At 49.5% G+C, this 20,125-nt stretch overlaps 1 protein-coding gene across 2 annotated transcripts in view; it reads left to right on the plus strand.

The window, feature by feature from the left end:
* Positions 1-19,974, plus strand: part of EDC3 (enhancer of mRNA decapping 3) — a 28,822-nt gene extending 8,848 nt beyond the window's left edge. For both annotated transcript variants that reach the window (XM_075431928.1, XM_075431929.1), the window contains exons 4-7: positions 3,768-4,103; positions 12,744-12,897; positions 14,568-14,785; positions 16,309-19,974. In XM_075431928.1, coding sequence (XP_075288043.1) covers positions 3,768-4,103; positions 12,744-12,897; positions 14,568-14,785; positions 16,309-16,643 — 1,043 coding nt within the window. In that variant the 3' untranslated portion in view covers positions 16,644-19,974. The remainder of the gene's footprint in view (positions 1-3,767; positions 4,104-12,743; positions 12,898-14,567; positions 14,786-16,308) is intronic.
* The last annotated feature ends 151 nt before the right edge of the window (positions 19,975-20,125 follow it).

Consider the following 20,125-nt stretch of genomic DNA (forward strand, 5'->3'; position numbering starts at 1 on the left):
GCAACTTCTGTTGCAGGGTTGTAATGCAGTTGGTGAAAAGGCAGCCGGTTGTGCGGGTCAGCACTATTTCAGAGCTGGCATCCATTGGTATGGATTAAAGAGCTGCCCGCCACAATGCCGGCACGTCTTGTTTTGATGAGGTACGGTCTTGGCTCCCATTCATTGTGTCTGCTGGGAAGCCCGGGGAGCTTTCCAGCCATTGTTCTTGCAGCTTTGCCACTGCAGCTTTTCATCCTGTCAGCATTTACACACTGCTCACATCAGCTGCTTCTGTCCCCTGGATGCATTGTGCGGCGGTGCATCTATCCCCGTGTTTTGCTTTTCAGGTCAGCTGAGAGTAGCGTGGAGTTGTTTGCAGAAACATCTGGCAAAGAACATAAAAACTCCTCTTGGGTAACAGGAGCAGGCCAAGTTGCCGTAACACTTGACATTGACACAAGAAGCAGGCTGGTTTTGCCATTGTGTTCAGTGTAGGTCCAGCTTATTTGCCTGAACGCTGAGAGTCCCCTGACTATCGCTTCGGCCTGGAGTTTGTGAACATTTGAAGAACTCGGCCTGTTGTGTTGGTCTGCGTTTTTGTTTCTTGTGTGACTGATAGCAGCAGCGTTGAGCGCGGTTCCCCTGTCAGTGGTGGCGGTTGCCAGCCCCATACCAAGCTGTCTGCAACTTTAGAGTGGTTTATATGTCAAATTTGGAAGTCATGCGTTAGTAAAAAGCTTTCCCTTTCTCTCAAAACTGTGCATGTAAATGACTGGTCACAGCTTGTGTGCTGGAATTCTCTTTGCCACAAAGCCTTGCCCTTCTTCTCTCCTATATTGTGTTTGGTCACCAGCAATTCTTGAATTCTGCTGTCTGTCCTTCAGTGGCTTCTTGGCAAAAGGTGTAGCACAGTCGTCTCTTCTCACCCAGTTGTTTATGAAAGCTCCTTGACATCTCCAGCAGCTTGAAAATCACTGTGTCTGAAAATGAACTAGCTGCTGTACTTAGCAGTAATTTCATTATTAGAAATAAAGACTCTATAAATAGAGAGAGTTGTCGAAGTGTGGTGACGCCGACTGCATAGCTCTGTATGGCTAGCTTCGGTTGCAGAATAAAGGTTTCATGCTGGCTGGTGTACTGATGCTGCTGTTTCAAAGAGGTAAGTGGCTTTGTGCTGCGGTCAGTGGATTTTCATGGTGCTGTGAGGTTAGAGTAAATCCAGTGGGCTGGGTAGCTGTGTTGCTGTGAGAGACTTAGCTGTCTAACTATGTAGCTGCCCTTAAACACTTTATTTAACATAGCAGTGCTGTAGCTGTAATGATATAATGGTGTTGGAGAAAAGGCAATGTCATAAAGCTGGGGAGAGTTCATTCTTTCAGTTTCCTCATGCTTGCTAGGGATGCTTGGGCAGAACTGGTTTTGAACTGGTGTAAGCAGAGCACTCAAGCTCACGTTTAAAACAAAAAACCCACTAGAACAACAAATTACTCACATTAGGAAAATTATCACTGCAGGGGGGGTGGGGAGGGTTGCTTGATGATTCCACAAAGCCTTGAAGGTGCAGGGTCTTATCTCCTGCTTTTCAAGGTGGGAAATACTGGACTCTGACTTCTTGTGTGCATTTTTGCTGTTGCTGGACTTGCGAATTATGGCGTAATTTGAGACTGGAGCCGCAGCAGCCTTGAGAGGGAGTGCTTTAGGGTGTTTGGGTCTGTTTTAGTTAGCTCAAGTACTGAAGGCACCAGAGAAGGAGCTCCTGAGCATTTCAAAGAGCTTCCTTGCTGTGGGGACTGGGAAAGCTTTCAGGTTAGTTGTTTAAACAGTTCTCTAGAAAAGTGACGTGCGGTCAAAAATGCGGGGAAAAATAAGCGGGGGAAAATCCTTGCTGAGACAGTGCGTTCTTGAATGAGAATAAAACCAGGTACTTGCCCTTGGCAAGTCGTCTTTTAGCATGGTGTAAGTTAGATGTGATGTTAGATGAACTCAATATCATGCTGTAAAACAAATTTTCCAGAGCTTGCAAAGTCTTAGGTAAGCTCTGAAAACTCCAGGCAAGCCTGCCTCTGTCTTCCAGGAAAGTGCACTCTGCTCCGGTCTGTTCTTGCCGTGCTTTCTGGAAAAGCTTCAGGTAATTGTAAGGGTGTTCTGGAGTTAACGGCTGCAGTTGAAGTTGTGTAATTGAGCTACTGAATAACTTTGCTGTAGAGAGATGAGTTCTGTTTCTTAACCTGCCTGAAACTGGCACGTTGGTCTTGAATGAGCTGGTTCCTGTCCTGGTCCTGAAATGAATGAATGCTCCTGTAGAAACAGCTGACAGGAGGAGGGTCGGTTGCTTTCCAGGGGAAGTGCTGTTCCTGTTGATGGAGTGGAGGATTCCACGCTTCGGAAACGTGGGAAATTAGAGCCCAGGTTTGTTAGGCAGCTTGGGACTGCTCTGCCAGTCTGAGCCAAGCTTACTAAATAAGCCTTTCCAGGCGGGGGTTTGCCAAGACCAGGCTAGACTTGTCTGCACTTCTGAAGGTGACGAGTATCTTTACGGAAGGCCATGGACATTGTGCTTATTGCAAATCTTTTGGAGGTTTTTTCTAAGTATCCTTAGATGACTTGAAATTCTTCCTGTTTTCTCTCGCTGACTGGCAATAATGTGGAAAGACAGAAAAATGCTACTTTTTCATTTATGGAGGAGATATGTAAAGAGTGCACATCATGGTGGTAATTTGTTTCTGTGTTATCAAATAGATTCTCTCAGTAAACTCATTTGTATAAATTACTGGCAAAGGTGATTATCTTAATGTATGAGAAACATTTTATTAGAGCAGGCAGTTTTGGTGTGATAACTCTTACTCCATTTGTTGGACGCTGTAGGCGATACCTGTAAGTGCTGGAATTGGCGTGAAATATTTTCTAGTAATTACAAATTTAACAAGGAGTATAACACACAGATTAAGAGTGTCTGGACCTGAGCTTGTATGGGTGACCTGAATAATAATGTAAGAAATAAGTGCGTAGAGGGATATGTTGACCTCACAATTGCATGTGGTTTTGTATCAGTCCTTGATCTCCAGCCATAAGGTGGGAAGGAGGAGATCTTCATCACTCTCACTCCAGAGACATCAGGCTTTCATGATTACTGTGACTGGAAAGAAGTGTATTTAAACATGCAGAACAATGGAGAAGTAGAGTAATGCGGTAGGAATAAGGAAAAGGACTTTGTATCAGCACAGAAATGTGTACCTGTTGACAGCAAGTGCAAGGAAAAAGAAATGCTTTATATTCAGGGGTTGAAGTTCTCCCTTAAAGATCATTAATAGGTGGCCAGCCTGTTACGGAACAAAATACCTACATTAGTCTCTGAAATTTAGGGAAGTTCCAAAGAAGGTCCTGGGCCACATGTCTGTATAAACACGAGCTCAGTCTAGGAGGAAAACTGTCCTAGATCACAGCTCGCTTATTATTTTATTGCTAATGTGACGCTATCTTGGATTTAATAAAACGTGGAGGAACACTTACTTGCCTGTTGTGGTCAAGCTTGTTTTTCTAACCTTGCCAACAGAAAATCCCTGGAATGCTCTCTCATGATGCTCTTGTTGTGTTTTCTGTAAGCTTATCTTAGCAGGAGTAATGCCAAGGATGAGGTCTACAGCTTCTTTGGGAAGCGAGTATGCCTTGAGTCAGTGGACTGCAAGCATAAGCTCCCCTCTCGTATAAAATTTGCTGAGGAAGTGTATGAGCAGACGTGGCTTTTTCCATTTGTGACACACTTTCAACTTGCTTTTATTTTTGTTTAGGGTCATCCAGTAGCCGTCATCCAAACCAAGTGACTCCAAAGAAGAGCGGCCTCAAGAACGGGCAGATGAAGAGCAAAGACGATGAGTGCTTTGGGGATGACATTGACGAAATCCCAGACACAGATTTTGATTTTGAAGGGAACCTGGCCCTTTTTGACAAGGCGGCTGTGTTTGAAGAGATTGAAACTTATGAGAGGAGGAGCGGCACTCGTTCCCGGGGGACCCCGAATGAGAAAACGGCTCGCTATCGGCACGACGAGAACATCTTGGAATCGGAGCCCATCGTCTACAGAAGGATTGTCGTACCCCAGAACGCTAACAAAGAATTCTGCACGGGTATGCCACATCCCTTGTTGATAAAGATGCACACTCGGCTCTTTTCTGGGGCACGTGCGGTGGATTGTTTTCCCCAAGGGGGCTCTACCGGCTTAATGTGGTACAAGCAAGGGCTTTCATTTACATAAGATTGGATCCGTGCCTTGTATCTACATACAACTTCTATTTGCAGTATTTCCGAGAGAAAAAATATTCAGGTAGGGCAAGAAGGTAAGTGTTTTTGCAGTATGGAGCAAAACTGATGGTTGGATAACAAGAATGGAAACTGAACAGGAGCCATTTGAAACCTTGCTTTGATTTCAGTGGCGTGACAAACCTGTGTGGACTTGATTGCTGGCTCTTGAGAGGGAAGGATGGTCTCGGGATTCTGGTGCGTGGTAGCATGTCGTGATTTGTGTTTTCTTGGTAAAAGGCAGGAGACTTCATGTGTTTCTGAAACTCCTTGGGTGGTAGTTACAGATTTCTGCATGTTTTTGCGGAACTTGAAATGTCAGTGGTGTAAAAAAGAAACAGTTCTGACTCTTCCAGTCCGTAATTCCAAACATTCAGTGTACAAAAGGCTTTTTATGTTGGATCCCCGCACCCGCTTACTGTCCACTGCTGCCGTCTGAAAGATCAAGCCCCAGAAAGCTGGATGAACGCAGCACTAACATGCACGTAAAGTATGTGTTCTGAGAGCAAGCTGTGGCGTTCTCTCCTTTGCTTTGCCTTAGTCTTAATTGCAAAAGGGAAGAAAAACTTCTAGGCAGATGCCGGAGTTGAAGTATTTGTCAAGTCTGTCGTCAGGGGAAAGCAGTTCAGTGCGCTGGTGCCAGCTGCGCAGATGTTCTCCTGCGAGTGTCAGTTCTGGTCCTTGCCGCCACGATGGCGGTGAAGGCAGCGGGGTGGAGTGATGAGCTGCCTGGCTGCAGGGAGGCAGCGCTTCTACATCTGAAACACAGAGAGTGGCTACTCCACTCGTCGTCCGTGGCTCTGGGGAAGGGCAGAACTGGTTTCATCTCAGGTTCAATAGCTTTTTTTCATTTTGGGGTTTGGGTTTTGGTTTATTTTTTTGGCAAAGCACCAAGTAATGGTGCCTTCACCAGGAGCCAGTTCTGTATGCTGATGGATTTTACTAGAAGGAATCTTTTTCTTTCTAAACATAAACATGCCATGAAGTGTCTCCTGTGTACTTCATGCCACACTTGGTTGCAAATTCCCTGCAACTTTAGCCTAGATGTGGTTTGCTTTGCGTGCTTTCTAGCACTTGCAAAATATAGGAATTTTGGCATTCCAGGAACATTTCTTTTCCACATCAGAATAAAATCAAACTTCAGATCTTTTTGTAAAGAGGCACTAAATAGCTGGTCTGGCCACTGAGCAGAGTGTGATCAGGTCCTTGATCTGTCATTCTCTCTCTGCCCAGAAACTCCATCTGGGGTGTGAAACACTTCAGAGAAGGAAGCTGATTCGTTTGCAATGGTCTGCTGCTTTTTAATTTTTTTTTTCTTTTTTTTAAAAAGGTCAAAATGTTAAATAGGTCTGCTGTACAACAATACCTGAGTTTTCCATTTGTGTCATCCATCTTCCTATTGATCTGCTCTGCTCTTGAATGAGATAAAAATGTACTGGGTGATATCAGAACTTGTCCAGCTCAGTATTGTGTTTCCAAGGATACTTAAGGAAAAGTGAAAGAACAGAGTAAACACTCGGTGAGACTCTCCCCCGAGTGCTTTGTCCTTCACAGGTTTAAGACTTCCTGAAGCAGAAGTGATAGAGTAGTATTAATAGGTTTTGATGAGAGCTTTTTTTTTTCTTCTGCTTAATTTAACCTATTGCTTTTTAAATCTGTGTAAGCTTTCAATGTCTCTACAGTGTCCTGTAGCAAGAAGCTGTATGCTGTGTAAATAAGCCCATCTTCATTTTTGTCTGTGAATTACTATTAATTTTTAAAAAATTTGCTACTTGTCAATTCATCTTTCAGCTGGCTCGTTTGAGAGGAGACGGGGCCTCTCTGTCTGTCTAGTCTGAAACAAAAGCTAACCTACTGTTAGCTGCCAATTTGAGAAGTGTGGCCAATACGGTATTCCAGCAGCCCACTTCCCGGGAGGAATACCCTGACATGCAATAAGCAGCAAGCAGCAGTAAGTAAATTCGGGGGATGAAAATGAAATCATGTTTTGCTAAACCCTGTCGTCCTTTACTGTGGAAACTCTGGGCTCCCCGTTGGCAGCGTGCTGAGGGAGCAGCCCAGTGAAAGCACTGCTGTTTCCTTGTTTTGTTCTTGGCAAGCCGGCACGGGGAGGGTGGTAAGCGACTCCCCTCTGTAGCTGCGGGGTCTCGCTGGCCTCGTTAGCTACTGTTGGGCACTTGGTCTCCCGTATGGAATTTTGGATTTGTTTGGAAGAAAAGCTGTCGTGTCACACAACGGACAAGGGATTGACAACTACAGTTCTCTGTCACCTGTGCTGAGCGGGGCACATTCAGAGTCCTGTGAATGACGATAAAAGTGCCCCAGTGCTGTGTCTCTCTAGATGTTTTTCCCACAAAGAGTGACTTCCTTTGTGTCTGCTGAGGAAGTTTACTTTTGCTTAGGAAATGGTAATGGCTACCTAGCAAAAGCTCTTATAAACAGTTGTAACTTGCCTACTGTTTCCAGCACTCAGCCTGGTGCTTTTTGTAGCAAGTTAGCCCTCCAAGGGACAGAAAGATATTCAGCGTGCTTGGGGTAATGATGGGCTGTCACTTGAAGAAAGGAAAAAAAATTAAAAATAAAAAAATTAAAAAAATATCCTGATTTCTTTTGTTTAGCAACTGGAAGGAGGATGCTAAGCTGTAGGCAGCCTGCCTCTCTTAGTGGCTCAGAGAGCAGCAGCTGCTGAAATGGAAGGAGACTGCCAGTAGCCCCGAAGCCATGGTTTTGGGTATGTCTGTGGCAAGGATTTCTCTTTCTCCTTCTGAATTCTCCCCACAGGGTTCTCCCTGGACTCCTGAGGGGAGCTCTACTTGCAAAAAGCACTTCCTAGTTGTAGCAGAAATAAGGACTTCATAATTTTTTTCCGTAGGCCAGGCTTGAAGATGATCGTCTTAAAAGAGCTCTTGCTGACAGAATAATTATTCTCACAAACAAAGTGATGCTGGTGATTGACAGTGAGCTAATACCCAATTCTTGTTGCTGTGAGAGAGGAAGAAGTCGGGGAATCCTTGCATGCTCTTTTATGCCGTGTTTCCATGGAGCTAGGAAATAACCAGGATTGTGCAGCGCTAAAACCAGTTCTCCAAAAGACTGATCTGCAGGGCTTCCGGTCTGTTTTTTATTACTGACCAAAATAAGTTGTAAGTAAAGTAAGTACAATGTAAGCAAAGCTTGAGAAACGCTTCAGTCCACCAGGATGCTTTTCTGAGAGCTAATTTTATGGAGCCAGACTGTCAAGTAAGTGCATGAGCGCATGTGTGAAGATGGGGATCTATTCCAAACAAAAATGAAAACCTGAAGCTTACCAGGTCTTCGATCATGACTGAGCTGAGTCCATCCCTGGGGCTTCACCTATGAATCTCTCCCAAACTCGAAATTAGTCTTTACTCTTTTGGACTGGCTGATACTGATCTGTGTCTCTATTTACTGTTACATTGCCCTCGAAAGGGAACCTATAACTGTTTAACAGAAATGTGCCTCCCTGGAAAGACTGATCCTTTTTCTGAGGTGTGAGCTGTCTTCCTCTACTCCCAGAGCTGTCCAGCTGGAGAACCAGAGTGTGTGCTGGTACGGGTCAGTCTCTGTTCCTTCTGTTGGCTCTCGGCATTGAAACGTTCTGTGTTTGAACAGCATGGTGTTTGGGGGTCTGGTCTGCTAGCAGTGGCTCCATAACCAACATTCTGCAGGCATGTAGGAGCTCAGAGGAGTTTCCAGTAGGATGGAGTATCTCATTTCACGATCGGTGACTCCATATAATATAATCTCAAGCATACCAGGCTCTCCAAATCGTTTGCTTTTTGCAGTTCAGCTCTCCTTTCCGCTTTCCTTTGTTTCTGACAAGAAGGTGTCTATGAGCACGCTGGCATGGGTGAAGAGGAGAGCTGTATGCCACGTAGGTATGTGTTTCTTTCCCTGATGTACTAGTAAGGCTTTGTCCAGAATAGGTTTGCTTCTCGTTAATGCTGTTAGTGTAGAAAATGCACAGTTTTCATCCCAGTGGAAAACAAGTGGGATTTTTCAAATTCAGCTGCTGCAGAAATTTGAGTTAGGCATTTGTCAAGTGAAGGCAGGACTATGCTCACAAAGTCAAACTAATTTGTGTCGGTACTGATTTTCCTGTGCTTCCCGTAACCAAACTTCATACCTGTCCTTCAGAAACTATTCTTCCTCATGGTAAGGAGCTAGTGGAAAAAAAAAAAAAAGTGCGTCTCAGAGTATACAGTGCAGCAGGCAGAGCTTATGTGCCTGGGTGGGACTACAAAACTGAGGCTGAGTTGGTTCTGTGAGGATGATTTAGACAGCATGGCGCTTGTTTTTTTGTGTACCATGTCCTCGACTGACTTTTCTACGCTCTAGCTTTTAGCTCTTCAGTCTCTGGATGACTGCTGTGTAATGATTGTGTATATTGAATGTGTGAAGTGTTTCTGGGATCTCTGAGTTGAGTGCAAATGAAGTTCACTTTATCCAACGGCAGGAGAAAACAAAGTGGTCATGGGGCAAAGTCTCTTTGTCCCTCAGACCGTATTTTGCTCAGCTGGGGTGAATTGTGCACTAATGCTGGGAGAGGCTGACATTGGAAAGGCAGCCAGAACTCCCACAGAATTCGTCTTAATGAAAGATACTGACGATTAAAAAAAAAAATAAAATCTAGCCCTTAAAGTTGTAGAGAAAATCGTTCACGTTTGTGGGGCGAGTAACTGTGTGTAGCTGAGTCTGCAGGCAGGTGGCTCCAGCTTTACAACCACCACAAGACAGCGAGTAATGTCCCATCGGCCCGAACCGGACAGGAGTTCTGCCTGCTCCTCCGCGTGGCTGCAGCTGAGACTGTGAGCTGCACGGCTCCGGAACCTTCAGTTAGTTGTTGCTGAAGGAAAGTTCTAATGGCCTTACACAGCACAGCTTTCAGGAGAGCCCAAGTCTAGTTCCATCTCATCCCTTCCTGCAGCTTGCCTGTATTTATCTTAGCAGCTAGAGACCTGCTAGAACAGTCAAGAGGAAAGGGGGGGATTACACACTGAGCTACTCTGGCAGCAGCCTGCTCTTTTTCCCCGCCTCCCCCTGCAATTGAAAGTGTGGAAGGCATTTGAACTTCTGACAGCAGCGTTGCTCTGGGCTTGTTTGGGGAAAAAACTCTTTTATTTTGTTAGCTTCTGGAGAGTTTGCTCAGTGGTGCTGGCACAGGTGTTTGAACCCAACCAGTACGCGTGTAACATGGCGGAGTGGAGCTCGAGGGGTAACTTGTGTGCAGTTGTAGCGCCCAGGACAAAATGTGCCGTGTGAACAGAGAATACTGCACGGTTAATCAGGCTTCAGCAATACTCTGCCTGTCACAAGACTGTTTTGTCTGTATCTGCCTTTTTTTTTTTTCCCAGGCATCTGTAAAATACATTTATATAATATTAAAAGGCCTGAGCTAATTTATTTTATTGCCTTCATTACCAAACAATAAAGATGCACTGTCCAACGCAAACATAATTAAAGCTGGCAGGAGTTCAGTTTTGTTGCAGTAGTGTTATTGTTTGTGGGTTTACCCATCGCCTCCTCGATTGCTTGCTGCCAGCGTTTATTTGAACTCCCTTGGCCTGGTTTTGATAAGCCAGTCTGACTGGTTGGACCTTGCGTGAGTGCGAAGAAGGGAAGTTCTCTTGGCAGTTAAGCCTGCTCTCGAGAGGGAGCAATTAGGACAAAGTGTAGCCGTGTCATGCGAAGTGCAAGTTCATCTGGTGCCTCTGCTGTCTCACAGTAACCCCCTTTGCGTTAACCCGCTGGGCTCGGAGTTTCCTCTCGCTGACGGTAAACGCGGGTTTGCTGAAGCTCGTTGTCTGGGGGAAGTGATGGAGGGGAAGGTGTGAATAGTTACAGGGAACGCGCCGGCAACAGTCGGACTAAATTGGGTAGGGGCAGGGTATAGCTTGACTGTTTCGCCCCGCTGGGTTGAGGAATTTGCACAAAACTGAACCGGAGAATTTGTGGCCCCGCAGTTCAGAAGGAGCGAAACTGCGGTCTGGGAGCGCCCTGTTTCAGGTTAGCAGGGGATGTGTCCCGAGAGAACTGTTTGGAGAGATTCTGACCTCGGGTCGCTCATTCCATGTCCTCCCTCGAGCCTCAAAACCACGACCTGACCAAGTAGCAGCAGTGGGGCCAGGAGGGGAGTGGAGCCGAGCCTTGCGTGACTCTGGAGGCCGAGAGGGTGTGTGAACACGGGGCAGGTGCGTGACTAGCGCGGCAGGCTTGGGATTATTCGTGGCTGATGACTCCACATGTTCAGCGGCTGCTATCAGGAGTCTGGAATGACTTTGATAATGTGCATGCTTGCATGTGTGCTGCGTGCAATCAAAGGCTATTAGCAGAGGTAGCGTAATTGGCGGTTAGCATGCAAGGTCAAGTGTTTGAACACGTCTGGGCCCTCTGTATCGGCAGAGCGCTAGCTGAGAAGTTCCAAAATGAAGGCCAGAAGGATTCAGCAGGATCTGCTCCACGCCATTTTCCTGTTACCTCGCAGGAGCACCTCCGGTTTGACTCTGAAAACCTCAAGATGTGCGAAACCTGCCACTTCTGCCCGAGCTTGACTTAGTGGTTTGTGACTGGGGCACCCTGGGGAAACATAGCAGTACAAATAGTTCCTCACAATTGAAATGCACGCTGCTTTTCTCATTTGAATATGGCACTTGCTTGCTGCAACTGGCTCTTGTTACGCGTTTTCTCTGCAAAAGAGCCCGAGCCCACGAGTAACTGTTTGACTTCCTCTCTGAGCGGATGTGTACGCTGTGGCTGTTCCCCTTTGAGCTTGTATCACTGCAGAGCGTTTCTCTGGGCCATGTTGCATTCCCACGGCTCTTTCCCATCAGCGCAGGCAGTCCGAGCCCTGCCGGGCTGCCAGCAGCACCCGGGTGGCTGCCGTTGCCCCGAGGTCAGCGGCTGGTGGGAGTGCAAAGGTGAGTCAGGGCTGCTGGCCGCTGAACGCCGCAGCAGCAGAGCGTGCTGAGGGAAGGACCGAGTTCATGCTCTGGCCTGGCCTTTGGCGTCATGCCTGAGCTGTAGCAGGCATCGGTCTGAGTCCTGGACCTTTCTGACCTATCGTGCCTGACTCCCATGCGCCTCATCTGCCTGTCCCAGAGTAGGAACTGACAGTAAATTCGCAGAGCCCTTGCTCAGCTTGGAGCAGTGCTTATGAGTGATGTGAATGGAAGGAGCTGAGAGCTTTTCTTGCTGGCAGCTGTGCTCCAGCTATATGGCCGTCCCATATGGGGAGGGAATTAAGCTGTGCTGCTCTTCAGCTGGGAGACAGTTAAAGACATCCAGGTCTCGCAGGAGGATGTTTGAAGGGAAGAATAGCATCTGTTTCTGATTCTGTGTAGGTGTAAATCCTCAAACACAGAGCGAAGGGGCTTGGCTATCAGAATTATTTTGGAGAGAAGTTAGAATAAAGAGGCTGATTTCTGTGGCGGAAGATATTCAGGGATATCTGGCTGCCTGCTGCAGCAGTTTTCTCACCTGTCACGTTTTGCACTTCTTTTCCCATATGGCATGGGTAATTATTTTCAGTTTCCTTGCCCTCCACTATTTGACACACTACCAAGGAATTGCTGTTGCTCCCCTCAGCGAGCGGCCTTTTGGTGGCAAGGCATCCTCTGTATTTATTTCCAGGAGAGTTTACAGATGTTGCTGCAGGGTTTATTTTTGTGAAGTCAGTGCCACCTTGGCCTTATTCAGGTTTGTGTTTCTCTTGCCTGCCGATTCCAGGCTGGTTTCCTGTCGGAGCGAGCAGAAGGATTGTATTGCTTCCTACTGCAGGCGCTGTTCTCAGCGCTTAACAAAACCTCTCTTGTTTTCTGTCCCTTGATCTGCGCGCTGGAGCGTTTCCTGGCTCACAGACCAGGCTGTCAAAAACGCCTGAGAAGTATTTTTCCACAGACTTTATTCTTCCAGCCGCATTGTTCCCCTGCTGCCTCAGTGTATCGTGATTCAGCTTTTGCGTCTGGAGCCAGGCCTTTTGGCACGGCGCAGCTCGGGTGGTGGGGACACCGACCTAGTAAATGCGGGACCTCTCGTTTCGCTGTGATACGTGGGTTAGGGGCTGGAAGTTTGGGGCTGCTCCCTGCCAGCATCAGGAGGCGTAATGCATCCAAGCTTTGTTGGTGTGAAATCTGGTTCACAGCTTCTCTTCTCAATTTCACGGTGATTAGGAGCATTTGTATGTGTTTAGGCACTGGTGTGGATTAAAGTACTGGTGGCCTGGAGACCTGTAAGGGAGAACTTAATATTCTGTCTCCACGTCAAAAAGGGCTTCTCTGTCCATGTGTTGCTGAAATTACCAGCTGCCTGCTGAATTTTCATGGAAAGGTGTATTATTTCAAGCCCAGCAGTCGTGTTTAGCTGTCATCATTTCTAAGTTATAAAGCCTTACCAGACTGCAGTGTTCTGAAAAAGTCTGATTGTCTCCCTCTGCTCTCTCTGAACCCTAGACTCCGGGCTGGTCGTTCCAAGCGTGTCTTACGAGCTTCACAAAAAGCTGCTCTCGGTTGCTGAGAAGCACGGGCTGACGCTGGAGCGGCGGCTGGAGATGACGGGAGTGTGTGCGAGTCAGATGGCCCTGAGCCTCCTCGGGGGACCCAACAGGTAAAGCGCTTCCCTGTCACTCTCCTGTGGGTTTGCCCCCTAAGTGGGGTTGCAGTGAAGGGCGCTGCGAGGTTACTTTGGAGGTAAATGTAGTGTGGATGCCTGCTGCCGCTTGCGCTGGTCCCTCGGTGGTCCTGCAGCCAGAGGCAGCGGTCACCTCTCTGCCTTCCTTGCCTGTAAAAGGCCAAACTCATCCCGGTGCCGTGCAGACCTGTGTTGAAGCTTGTGTGTCAGCCTGTTGCCAAATCATCCTGAAAACCAGTCTGCGGCTTAGGCTCCTGACGTGGGAGGAAGCCTTGCAGCAGGGATCCACGTTCGTGCTGCTTTTTCTCGTTTCCCTTTCTAGCCCCTCTAGGCAAGGGCTGGCTGAACATACCATGTTGGATGAATGACTTGCTAAGGGCTGCTTTTTGGCTCCTGTGTCCCAGAAGTGTCTCGAGTCAAAGACAAAACGGACAGAGCTGAGATTTTGCTCTCCATTTACTGGGGTTTTTTCAGGGAATTGAACTTTGCACAGGTGTAATCCAAGACAGATGAAACCATTGCAGAATTTCTGGCGAGCTACTCCATTTTGGAAATCAATAAACATTTCCTTTGTTGTTTTTACATATTACAATTTAAGGATATCAATAAAACCAAAACTGAAGTGCTGCTGGACTTTTCACGATGCTAAACTAGCTTACAGGCATCCACACCTGAGCTGAGAATATCCTGCTCTCTTGGAGGGCCCAATTTGCCAGCGGGTTTGGAGTGCCCTCGCTGCTGTTTGCGTGAATATTTGTGCTGACTCTCGTGAAGAGATCTGCGCTGTGCCTGCACTTGCCATAGTTGTTGGTGTGGGCAGACAATTGCAGGTGTGTTTTTATGTCTCAGAGAGATGCTCCAAATTATTTCCTCTTGAAGGGGAAGGTAAGCCCTAACAGTCCCCGTCAGTTTATGCAGTAAGTACTTGCGTGCAGTCCAGGACCAGATCATTTGGTTAAAAGCAGTAAGCGATGACATACTGGGCAGCGCTGACCCTATCAGCTGAAAATCATGGAATGATAGAATGGTTTGGGTTGGAAGGGACCTTACAGATCATCTTGTTCCAACCCCCCTGCCATGGGCAGCGACACCTTCCACTACACCAGGTTACCGTAAGCCTGCCTTGGTGGATTGCATCGATAATATTTAAATAAATCAACTTTATTTTCCAGTTGATGAGGCTCGGGGTGTAGAAATTATTTTTCTTTTTTTGTTTTTTTTTTAACTGTGGCTCTGCTGATGGAGTAAATCACCCCATATTTTCAAGATTGTATAGTCAGCATTCTTCTAAAATCAGAGGGGCAGAGGAAGAAAGCTTCCTAAAAGTGAAATTGCGCCGGATTCAGGCTTGCTACATGAGCAGTGCCAAAGCCCCCTGCTTTGAAAGTACAAGTTGGCTGCATGGCGAACCAGGATGGATTGGGACCTCGTGCTCTCTGCTACGGGCACAAGGAAGTCTCGAAGGGACCCTGCAGGCAGAGCAGCTCTGGTGTCAGCGCTACCAAAGGATGTGGGTTCCTTCTCGAAGGCAACGGAAGATTTGCAAAACACCTGTCAATTTGCATTTTATTGATTTTTCTCTTGCAGGAAGAAGGTAAGAGATTCTTGGGTTTATTAACCGTCCCCTATTTGTCTGCATTTTTTAGGCTGAACCCGAAGAACGTGCACCAGCGGCCCACGGTAGCCCTGCTGTGCGGCCCCCATGTGAAGGGAGCCCAGGGGATCAGCTGCGGACGGCACCTCTCCAACCACGACGTCCACATCATCCTCTTCCTACCCAACTTTGTCAAGATGCTGGAATCCATCACCAACGAGTTGAACCTTTTCAGCAAGACACAAGGCCAGCAGGTGTCCAGCGTCAGAGGTAAGCAAGCGAGGAGCAGACCTGCTCTCCTGGCAGAGACCTGTGCCGCTCAGCTCCCCAGTGCCTCCCAGTCCGGTGGCACCATCTAGTGGCAACGCCGCTGGTGGCTGCCTGGAGGCTGGTGGGACAGCAGAGGCTCCGAGGCTGAACACAGGAGCGTTTGTGCTGGTGCGGATGGTTCCTGCGTGAGCAGATGCTGAAGGGCTGCTGCGTGAATCCAAGTTGGAGCAGCCGCTCTCTTAGGGTAAGGGCCTGCCTTGTTCAGCGCGTCGAAACCACAAGTCAACGAGCATCCAGCTGCTGCTTCACGCCGCGCCGGCAGCTTTGCTCGACCGGTCCCAGCAGCTGCCACTGTTCAGATCTCTTAGTCCGCCCCGGGAGAAAGCGATGCTCAGTCTTCTGTGAGAGAGCTGGCTTCTGTTGGTCACTTTGCCAGCGGTAGTTTCAAACCTGTTTGATTTAAACTTCTTAGGAGAAACAAACTTGGGAATTGGGGTGCTGCACGATGTTTTGTGCCGCGGCATGGTGGGGGGCTGCGCTGGCTGAGCTCCTTCGCTGTTAGGAAAGAGGAGTCCTTGCGCCGAGGACTGGGCAGTCTGTCAGGCGAGGGGAGTGCAGCAGATGTGGTGCGGAGCAGCTGAGCGCAGCGAGGCTGATGGAGCTCAGTGGGGCAGGCAGCAGTGCAGCGCACGAGCTGCCTTGCTGTAGCAGAGGTAGTCGGCACGTTCCAGAAAAACAGGCCTTTTTTTTCAGCTTGCGGAATATAAAATGATCCTTTGGTAATGAGAAGAGAGCAGCACTGTGTCCTGGGTTTGGCCAGGACAGGGTTAATTTTCACCGGACTCCAGGAAGGGGCACAGCCGGGGGGTGGGGGCTGACCCCACCTGGCCAAACAGAGCCCGGTATTCCATACCATGTGACGTCACGCTGGGTTCCGGTGGGGGGGGCGGCGCAGCGGGAACGCACTCGCGGCTCGGGAGCGTGCGGTGCCGGTGCGGTCCGAGAGAGCGGGTCTGTTTTTGTCGTGTTTTTCTCCTTATCTGTATCGTTGTTGTTCCTGTTTCCCTCTGTTTGCTGTTCTGTTAAACTGCCCTTATCCCGACCCACCAGTTTCTGCCTCTTTCTTTCCATTCTCCTCCGCACGCCGGCGGGGGGCGGGGCGGCCGCGTGGCGCTTTTGTTGCCGGCGGCAGCCGAAACCAAGACACGCTGCTTCCCTGGGCTGGTGGGCCAGCCCAGCGGGGGCGTTGGGGCTGCTCAAGTGCTGACCGCTTGATGAGGTTTCGTACCCGAGAGCCTGTGAATGTTCTCCCGGGTGCTAAAGAGCTTTTAAATATCGGTGTCGGTGTCTTTTGCGGAAGGATGGCAGTAACAACAGGTAAGGCCAGGCTGCGTGCAGCGAGATGGGGGTGATGGAGGCAAAAATGAGAAGTCTGCTGGTAGTGTGAGGAGGGAAGGCGCTGAGCCTTAGTTTGTGGTTTCAGGCTGGTCCTCAGCACTCAACGGCGTTTGTGTTTCTTTCAGATCTCCCAGGTACCCCTGTTGACCTAGTGATCAACTGCCTGGATTGTCATGAAAATGCCTTTTTGAGAGATCAGCCTTGGTACAAAGCAGTTGTGGACTGGGCCAACCAGAACCGGGCACCCGTCCTCAGCATAGACCCTCCGATAAACGAGATGGAGCAGGGCATTGACGCCAAGTGGTCGCTGGCCTTGGGCCTGCCCCTGCCCCTGGGCGAGCGGGCAGGGCGCGTGTACCTCTGTGACATTGGCATTCCCCAGAAGGTCTTTCAAGAAGTGGGAATAAACTACCACTCGCCATTCGGCTGCAAATTCGTCATCCCCCTGCACTCCACTTAGGGCCCGTGCAGCCACACGGCTCTGAAGGGAGAGAAGAGAGAAGGAGGAGGAGGTCTGTCAAATAAGCTGTCCAGTGGATCCTGACTAGTAAACTCGTGACGCCTTAAGGATGTGAAGTTCTGGAGAGTTTTCCTTCCAGAAGAAACATTGTGTATCTGAAAAAAAAAACCAACAACAAAAAAAAAGAATAATCGTAAAATGAAACAAAAAAAAGAAGGAAGCGAATGTTCCTGTGAAGCTGTTTTCATTCTCTTGTGCCATTGTATGAAGGAACACGCAGGAAGATGGTGTCTGTCCCTGGCCAAGGCAGCCGCTGCTGCCCAGGCCTGGCCGGGAGGCTGTGTAACGAGGAGGTGGTACAGGTGATGGGTGATTTTGAGATGTGTTCCTGTCCCTCTGGGCGGGTAGACCCAGCAAGGGCATCCTGGTGGGAGCAGCACCCCTTGACTGGGTAGAAATACCTTCTGTTGCAGCCGTACCACGAGGGAGGATTTGGTTGCGTTCCGTTGTTCTTTTTGCCTCCCTCCTCCCCTGTTTTACGTTCCTGAAGGCAGCTGTAGCTCAGTTTCCCTCCTGGAGCCTCCGGCTCCTCGAGGAGAGCTGTCCCTCTTCAGAAAGCTTGTGTCAGGAGCCGGACGTGCTCAGGTCCGTGCTCTGGGAACCCCGCTGTCCTCAGCTAGGCCTGACTTGCTTGTATACTCTGTTGGCTTTTTGTTTGCTCGCTTAGTGGGTGAAGCCCAGGTCTGCGCAAGCGAGGCGTGTTTTGGAGAAGAACTTTTCCAGGATAGTTGTGTTTGGTATTTTTTTTTTTCTTTTTTTCTTTCTTTCTGGCACAGTGAGTGGCTGAATCAGGTAAAGGCTAGTGAAGCAGGGCGGTGACACTCTGAGTTTGTTGCGTGGCGTGCGGTGCAGGTGATGTTTGGGTGAGTTCTCCCAGTGCATCCAGTATCCCTCCTACACTCAGTGTGGTTTGGGGAATAGGCCGTGGATCCCGTTCATTCCCTTTGGGCTCGAAGCCTGCGTGTAGGGCAGGCTTGTGTGTGCACCCCTGTGCTGGGAACCAGCTTGAGGAAGGATTTGAGTCCTCGGCTCAGACGGTGCTGTCTGCTGGCAGGAGATGGTGTGGTGAGAGCTGCTGTCCTCCTGGAGGGCTTCGGCAGGAGGTTCTCCGTCTGAATTACCGCAGGGCATCTCACTCTGCTGCCTGCTCTCGTGCTGCACTCGCTCCCCGTGCGCTGCCAGGAAGCATTGGGTTATCTTTCCCTGCGTTTGTTTTGTTGGCCCCATGGAACCTTGGTGCTGTGCCTAGAGCAGGGACAAGCTGAGAACCTGCCAGCTAGCTGCCTTCGGGAAGCCATCATGCCAGCTCTGCGCGCTTCCCCGAGGCTTTGTGCCTGGCAGCTGACCCAGGGGAGCGCTGGACCTGGAGTGGTGCAGGAGGAGCTGTAAGGGCGAGCTGTTCCTTCAGAGGAACCGGGCAGGTGCAAGGCAGGGGCCCTGCCTGCTCCCGATGCCGTGAGCCTGGGCAGTGCTTGAAGTTCTGCTGCTCTTCTGGTACCTTACCTGTCCCCAGAGCTCCTGCAGGTACCCAGGCCTTGCAGAGACCCCGTTCAGGCAGCTGGGAGAGCTTCAGAGCTTCAGACAGTGCCTTTTCTCCAGGGCAGCTGGATCTCTTTGGAGGCTGGAGCGCGGGGACTTGTGGAAAGGGTTGTGTGGCTGCTCTGTCAAGCAGGTAGAGTCCCGCTTAGCAAACCTATTGCTCCGGGGGGTGAGGAGTTACGGATCAGGCACTTGTCCTTCCCTGTCACCTGCTTAGAACAAAGGCCAAGCGTATCAAAGGAGGAGGGAAGAGACTTCCCCAGCTGCAGAGAACCAGTTGAGTCGTTAATGCTGCCTGGAACTGTGGAGCGACGGGGGAAGACCCAGCAGTAAGGACAAGAGGCTGGTGAGGCCTGCGCCTTGCCGTACCTCCCTCAGCAGGATGAAGGCAGGGCTCTGCCCTCTCGCTGGCTGGACCCGGCTCCCCTGAGCGGCTCTGCACGACACAGCTGCGTCCGCTGGCCAGTGCCAAGTGGAGGCTGGGTGACGTGCCGGTGCTGTGACGGGGCGAAGCTCTGCCCTTGAGCCGCTGCTCTGCCCTCGGCCGGGCAAAGCCAAAGCACTCGTTCCTCAGGTGAACCACGTCTCGGCTAGAACTGTAGTGGCATTTAACAGGCTGTGGCTCTGACTCGGCCACGCTGGGAAGGGACAGCAGCGTGGCTGGTTATTTAAAACACAAAGGCGAGGCCTCCCTCTGCCTCTCTTGTTTCTTTGGCTGTTTTGACTTCAGGCAGAGGAGCAGCGGCTGGGTTAAAAAGGAGGATAACGGTCCCTTGGTCGTTGCTGTCGTACGGTGTTAGCGTTAGCCCCCTTCTTTTCACTTTCCTTGCTCAAGACACTTGCTAAGAGAACTTGTTTCAATTTCTGCTGTCCTTGAAGCGGGCTGCAGGCTTTTCTTGCCTCTTCTGGGCTTGGTTATGAAACTGTAGATTGTATGCACTGAGCAGTAACAGTGTAGAAATATTCCAGGCTTCGTCACAGGTTCCTTGTCTGCCCCTGCGCTGCTGTGCCACTGGCTGAAGTTCTGTGCCCAGAAGGGCACGGAACCAGGTTGAGACCTTTTTGCAGGGATGGCAGCTGGGCTCAGGTCTGTACTCGCCGCTGCACGGCGTGGGGAAGCACTAAGGCACCCTGCCTTGCCGGCTGTGCAGCAACAGGGTTCCCCACATTTAAGCAAAAAAAAATAAATAAAGTGAGCAGTGTTGCACAACGGGAGGGTACAAACCCTCCTGTGAGGGATTCCCCGTCCCTACGTGTGCAGTGTTTAGGGCACAGCAGGCAGCTCTGGGGGTGTTTGGCAGAGTTAAACTTCACCGTGCACCCACTTTCTGGAGACGAGAGCGGCTTTGGGCGTTTGGCTGTGTTTTCCCTCGGACACAGAGGCTTCCTGGAGGAAGCACTGGTCTCGCCCACATGAGATGCATCTTGGGTGCAGGTATGAGCTCTTCTGGAGCACTCAAGAGACCCAGAAAGGGATCTGGGTCCCTTCTTCTCCCCCTTCCCCCACGTTGCCAGAGTTATTTCAAAGACTAGAACACTTTTTTTAGCTGTGTTTGAGATAATAGTTTTTAACCACCATCCTAGGAACTGCCCACGGGTGCCGCTCTGGTCACTGACATGTGAAGATCACTGCACTATGTCACTGCTTGGTTATTCCATTTGTGACCCGATGTTTGTAACGACTAATTCCTGCCGCTATTGGGGGGATGCCCTGAAATAAAGTGCAACTATTCATCTGTGCTGTTGGTGTGCAGCTATTTATTTGTCTGCTGTCCTGCTAGAGCCCGACACCGCAGCTGGAGCAAGCCTGCCTGCAGCTCAGCGGAGCAAGGGCTGAGGCCAGGGAGAGTTCGCTCCACTCACCCTCACTTTTTTGCCCTCCA

Source organism: Opisthocomus hoazin, chromosome 10, assembly GCF_030867145.1.
Source record: "Opisthocomus hoazin isolate bOpiHoa1 chromosome 10, bOpiHoa1.hap1, whole genome shotgun sequence".
NCBI lineage: Eukaryota > Metazoa > Chordata > Aves > Opisthocomiformes > Opisthocomidae > Opisthocomus > Opisthocomus hoazin.